Source organism: Ceratosolen solmsi, unplaced genomic scaffold (assembly GCF_000503995.2).
Source record: "Ceratosolen solmsi marchali unplaced genomic scaffold, CerSol_1.0 scaffold6, whole genome shotgun sequence".
NCBI lineage: Eukaryota > Metazoa > Arthropoda > Insecta > Hymenoptera > Agaonidae > Ceratosolen > Ceratosolen solmsi.
Window position 1 is genome coordinate 13000309 of NW_011948414.1, and position 6968 is coordinate 13007276.

General features: G+C 23.0%; 1 protein-coding gene across 1 annotated transcript; it reads left to right on the top strand.

Annotated features, from left to right (window-relative positions):
- The first annotated feature begins 844 nt into the window (after positions 1-844).
- Sec6 (Exocyst complex component Sec6) lies at positions 845-3267 on the top strand. The gene has a single exon (XM_011507078.1). It carries the CDS (start codon positions 925-927, stop codon positions 3166-3168), a length of 2244 nt encoding a protein of 747 aa, XP_011505380.1. The 5' UTR covers positions 845-924; the 3' UTR covers positions 3169-3267.
- Positions 3268-6968: the final 3701 nt, after the last annotated feature.

Sequence of the window (6968 nt, forward strand, 5' to 3'; positions counted from 1 at the left end):
TAATTAATAATGCAGAATTATCAAGTATTATTTTATTCATTTATATGTTATTATTGTTATATAATATATCAATTATTTTTATAATTAGAAATATTTTTTCAAATTGTGCGCCATAACTTAGTTTTAGTTTCGATAATATTTTTCTACCTTCTACTCACATTTCTTATTTCGACGAAATTTTAAATATGAATATATGTAAATATTCTTTATAATTTATTTTTATGTATCATGAAAAAAAAATACATTTAATTGTATACATTGAATTTCCTGACCTATTGTCTTTCAATGTCAAACAATTTTTTCACTTATATATAACTTAAAATATAAATATAACTTATATGTGTAATGAAGTGAAATAAAATATCACCATATTATTTTATTCAAAATTTAATTTTTATATTTATTAAACTACTGTACTGCAATCTAAAATATTGCGATTCAAATGTATTTAATAAGAAATAAGAATATTAGGATTTAAATATTTATATTTAAATAAAAAATAGAAAAAAATACATACAACTCATAGATATATTCATATAACACGATTTTCATTTTGTTTTAATTAAGAAATATATAAAAAACACATTTTGATAAAATATTAATTTATGTATAAAATTATTATTGACCTTTGATAAAATAATAAATATACAATAATAAAATTATTTCAATTTATTATTATTCATAGATTAAATAGTACGTTATAATGTATTCTTTAAATAATGGATTACTATTATAAATACTTAATTAGTATACTATATTAGTCCGCATTCAAATTACGTGAATTTATAAGATCCAATAAGCTTTAATCTCTTTTACGCATGCCTTAAATCTGTGCCCTTTTTCTGCAATAGAAAAGTAAATGACTATTATAAATGTTTTAGTAGCAATTTATTTTATTTTATATGAATAAAAAATAGAAGAAAAATGTATGATTTACGATGTCTGGAAGAAAATGCAGTAAAAACTGCTACAAAACATGTAATAAATATGTTACAACGACCTGGACATTTAGAAAAGGTTGATCAATATAAACGTAGAATTGGACGAAAAAAATTTTCAGTAGAAACAATGTTAAAAACAGCTATGCAAAGTCAACTAGATGGTGTACAAGTTGGATTTGATCAGCTACAAAGCTCATTGTTAAGTATAAAATTAATTAAAGAAAAATTGGATTCAATTGGAGAGCTATTTACATTTGTACCTGCCCTTAATACTAAGTTACATGTAGTTCAATATGAAAATACACGTCATTCACAGTATGTCACTGCTAAAGAGAACTTGAAACACATATTTACAGTACCTGAAAGTGTTGAAAGAACAAAACAATGGATTAATGAAAGTAAACTTTTGCATGCTCATCAAAGTCTAATGGATCTTGAAAGTTCAAGAGATGATTTATTATATGAACTTTATAAATTACCAAATGAAAAACCAGTAGATAAAATTATGCTTAAAGCATACTTTGAGGATATTGGAGATCTCTCTCAACGAATGGAAAAACAAATAAAATTAGTTCTTAGTAGAACTCTTAATACAGTAAGAAAAGAACCTACAATTATAGTGACTGTTTTAAGAATTATTGAGCGAGAAGAAAAAGCAGATCATTATGCTTTACAAAGATATAAACAAAGCGGATTTATTCCTCCAGGAAGGCCAAAGCAATGGAAAGAGATTGCTTTTAAAGTATTAGAAAAATCTGTAAGTAATAGAATAGAAGGTACACATATTGACCAAAGAGCTGACAATAAAATGTGGTTAGTTAGATATCTTGAATTGACAAGACTTTTGTTTTTGGAAGATTTGCGTGTAATAAAAACATTATGTGTTCCATGTTTTCCTCCTTCATATGATATTGCTAATAAATTTGTCAAAATGTATCATATTAGTTTATCTCAACATCTTAAAGATATTATAAATGATGGTTTGGAAGGAAATGAATATGTATCATTACTATCTTGGATTATAAATACATACAATGGATCAGAAATGATGGGCCATCCAGAATTGAATATAAATTTATTGGAAATTGGATCGCTATTAAATAATGAAATTATAGATGAATTACAGAATAAATATTTAAATAATATGTCTCAAAATTATGAAGATTGGATGAAAAATACTCTTGAAACAGAAAAAATTGATTGGTCAAGAAAAATAATACCTGAAACTAATGAACATGAAATTTATTATCATACAGCAGCTCCAGTTATTATTTTTCAAATGATTAGTCAAAATTTACAAGTCACAAAAACTATTAGTAAAGATTTAACAGCAAAAGCTCTTATTTTGTGTATTGAACAAGTAATTAACTATGGATGTAAATATCGACAGGCAATTCTAGAATTTAAAAATAAGCATTTTGAAGATAGAAGCCAAGTGCCATATTTTACTCACCATATGATCACAATTGTTAATAATTGTTTACAATTCATTGAGTTAGCTCAACAAGTAAAACAACTTTATTGGGTACTAAATACTAATAAGAATATTGCTTCTAAATTTGAAGAACTTGTCGATAATTACCAAAAACTTCGTAATGAAGCTGCAGCGATTTTGCTAGAAGAATCTTTTTTAGACTTGGAATTACATTTTCATGATTTACTAACAATGAAATGGATATCATCGTGTATACCAGTAGAAACAATATGTGTCACATTGGAAGATTACTTCCAAGATTATAAACATCTATCACCTAAAAATTTTAACTACATTATTACAGAGGCACAAAATTTAATTGCTAAACGGTATATTTCAGCAATGTTACAGCGTAAAATATCATTAAAGAGTTATGATGAATGTTTGACATGTACATCAAAAATAATAAATGAAGCAAATCAATTAAAAACTTTTTTTTCAAAAATAGCACCAAAGATAGAGTTAGATTCTCCATTTGAAATAATTAAACGATTAGCGGAAGTACTACGTTGTGAAGATTCTGAAATACTTTCATTAGATTTACATTCACTAGTAGAAAAATACCCAGAAATAACTGATGATCAACTAGTTAGACTACTTGGTATTCGAGGTGATATATCAAAAAGTGAAGCTAAAGAAAAAGTGTCATATGTATTTGAAGTTCAACGTAATAGAAAAATATTACAGTCTGATCCTCATAGCATATTTAAACAAATTATTATTCAAGATAGCTTTTTGAATTGGAAATCTTGAATTTTTTACATATAAATCAGTTATTAGGTATATGCAGAAAGTGGATTAGGATATTAGACAAATTTTATTTAATAAATAATGAATAATACAAGCAAGTCCATGAAATAGATGGATTTATTATATTTCTTGTACTTTCCTTAATTTAATGAAAAATGTCATTCTAAAAAACATGTAAATTAAATAATTGAATGCTTTTTATATTAAAAATATTTAGAATAATACTTAATACATTTAGGAAGCTAATTTATATTAGATTTAATGAACAGAATAAAGTTTACTATTTTTTATGTATAAAGAGATGGCTTTTAATCATTTGTATATATAAATTTTTTAAATAATTTCTTCTTACATATTGGTTTTTCATTAAAAATTATTATATAAATAATATAGCTAAATTGGTGTGAAACAGAAAGATAGAGAACACATATTTGATCAATATACAATTTCGTTAAGACTTCTGAAGAAGACGTGAAGCCTCACTAACCTTTAAAAAGATTGTGGAGTCATCCCCAATAAACCAAATATGTAAATGACTGTTCATTGAATAAAATGCATGGTTATATTTATAGTATAACTAATTTTACACTTATTCTCTGTACACTTTCAATAAAAAAATAATTTAATTTAAAATTAAGTTAATGTACACAATTAGAACAATAAGGTTTTTCTAGAATATTACTTCAAAGAGAATAGAAATTATTGCAATAAATATTAGAGCCAATTCGTATTATGATAAAATGTAGTGGGTGATATATTTCAAAAGAGTTGTAGAAGTTCAGAGAGGATCATAGAAATAGTAAAAAGCAAATAAATAACTGGTAGACAATGCAGGGATTACTGACATCAATAATAATAAATACTTTAATTAAATAACTCATAATCCTTAAAAATTATTATATAACAATTTAGGATGTATTTTTTTATAAAAAATAAGTTTATGAATTTATAAATAAGGAAATAATTCTAAATTCGATTAAAAATAAATTCTCTAAAAGTGATTAGTGACATTTAAATACGTTTTACTTCACAATCTACCATGTATCATAGCAAATGCAATTCCAATAATTTATTACAATTATATTATTATAATTTTTTACACGTGATATTCGTTTGTCTATTAAATCTTTTCTGTTAAATAAATTTATTTAAATTAATTCAATTATCAGGATTTTTATTGTAATTATTATTAATGTTTCTTATTAATTACTATTAATATTAATTAGCCGTAAAACTAAGATCTCAAATTCTAATAAAATTAAAGTAAGATGCTCTTGCGATTGCTTCCAAAAATAAGCTATAATTAAAAAAAAGAATTTCTTACTACTTATCTTAGCATATTTGAAAAAGAACAGTAATGTACAGATGATATATATAACAGTGAAAAACTTTTACGCTTCTTTTTTCTCTATTAATATACGTAAAACTGTATTAAATAATTTTTTTAAGTACTCAGATTGGTGGAATAATAAAAAATCATACTGTTACCATTATAAATAAATTATAGTGAAGTTGGATCAGTATTCACTGATTTTCTAAAATGAATGATAAAATTATTCATATTTATATTCATATATTCAATATTAACAAGTATTGATATTTTTTATAACGACTAAATAATAATTTAAGATTTAATAAATTCAGTTTTCTTCAAATTTTCTACCTTAGTTAACGAGGGCAAATACCCAAATCATTATACCCGAAAGTAACTCGCAGTTACTAATAAATAGACTTGGGCTAAAACCTGTTTTACAATTAAATTAATTTGATGAATTATTATATACATTCTTTGCTTAATTTAGATTAACTAGTGATGCGAAGTTGTCTACTATAATTATTTAATACTAAAATAGCAATCTTTAATATTTTATCTATCTACATAAACTAATTTTAATCATTGTTTTAGTAACTATTAAATGTTGATTAATATATTCTTATTTTATACAATTATCTATGAAATATTTTAAGAAGTTTTTTTTACTATATTTATTAAAAAATATAAAATATAAACATTTATAAGTAAAACTTTATTTACACATAACTATTAAAAAGTTTAAGATTGATGGGAATGATATAATTCAAAACTTTTATATTTTAATAATAGTAACTTTAATGAATTTTTGGGTACACATAAAAAATGATTTAAAAAGTATATGAAAATTTAAATTACAAATTTTATTTGACTTTTCCTTTAATGCTAATTCCCAATTATCCAAGGCTTTTAATCTTCTTTTTTTCCTTATAGAGAGAACTACGTTGAACTGAAAAAAAATTATTTTAATGTAAAATTATAAAAACATAAATATATATAGTTTTACTGGATTAAAATTTATCAATGAATTTTTTAATTGATATCTTAACATTTATTTATTCAAGTTACACTTACATAATAAGTATAAACGATTAATATATTTTCAAGAATTTGTTTTAATAAATTTAAAATAATTTATTATTATTGATAAATATGAGTTCCAAACTTCATAGTAAACATGAAATGCTACTGTATAAAAAATTGATATTTTACAATATTTCAAATCATTGATATTCCACTTGAGAGTTTGGACGAAATAGCTACTAAAGGAAATTTTTATTTAACTACAAATGGACCATAACCAGTGATGCTCAGATTTTATAAAGGGATTTTATAAATTTTATATAAGATTATATAAAAACAATGTATCTATATAGAGTATAGGCTAAATGTCGTTGTCTATTACTATCGTTAATTAAAAAGAGATTTTCAACCAGGTCGATTTTACAAACCCTTTTTTATAAACTGATTGCAATTTAATTATAGATTTTCAACTTGATTATTCCAAGAAATAGTCCCAAAAATAAATACAAGGTGAGAAAGAATTTAAATCAATTATTTATGTGGCAAAAGTAAAACATATTTATAATAGAATACCAAAAATATGTTTGTAATAAATAAAAAATAAAATAATAGATTTGTTATAAACCAATTAAAATTCTCAAAACTGAATATATTTGATAATTGCTGTTTAAACATCAGTATTACATATAAGTAAAAAGATTTAGGATTTATTATTTTATAAGAATGGTAATAATTAATATTAAATTGGTACTCGTTCCTAATATAGTAAGATATTAAAAGAGTGGGTTTTTAGTATGATTATATGTTTAGAAATTATTATATTATGTCACTTTACTTACTGTATGGATCAAATTTAAAGAATTCTAATTTTTCAGCAAGTCTTGCACGAACACACAAAATTTTATGCTGGCTCGCAACACTTTCTAGTAAAACTAATATATTTCTGAAAAAGATAGAAAATATAATATTTAAGACAAATTACGGAAGAACAAAGAGTAGTTATAAAATTATATAAGTTTTAAAAACAAGTTAATTAGTTTTATTTTGCATAAAGTTTTCTATCTTACATTTCTTAATCTACCTTGTCTCATCTGATGTTAAAATATTTTCAGACAAAGCTAAACAATCTGTTTGATGCATTAATTTCATCAAACATTTCAGTCTGTGATCATACATTACCTAAATTAGCTAGTTTTTTTACCAAGTTTGATGAAAATATAAATGGATTTAATGAATTATTAAAAATAGTTTATATTCTCATAAGTTTTCAAAATATTTTCTAACTATTGAATTATACTGATAGAATTAAAGTTTTTGTGTGTAAGCAGACATAATATCAAAGAAATATATGATTTGATAATTTGTGTCAGAAAAATAGTAAAAATGAAGTATTCTGTAAATATTTCAATCCACATGGTTACCCTAACACTTTTATGGGATCAAACAAATGGCTGAATTCTAGTCTGAT

Bases quoted from the DNA above. Each gene is read 5' to 3' on its own strand.
- Sec6 (XM_011507078.1), top strand. From the start codon at position 925: ATGTATGATTTACGATGTCTGGAAGAAAATGCAGTAAAAACTGCTACA.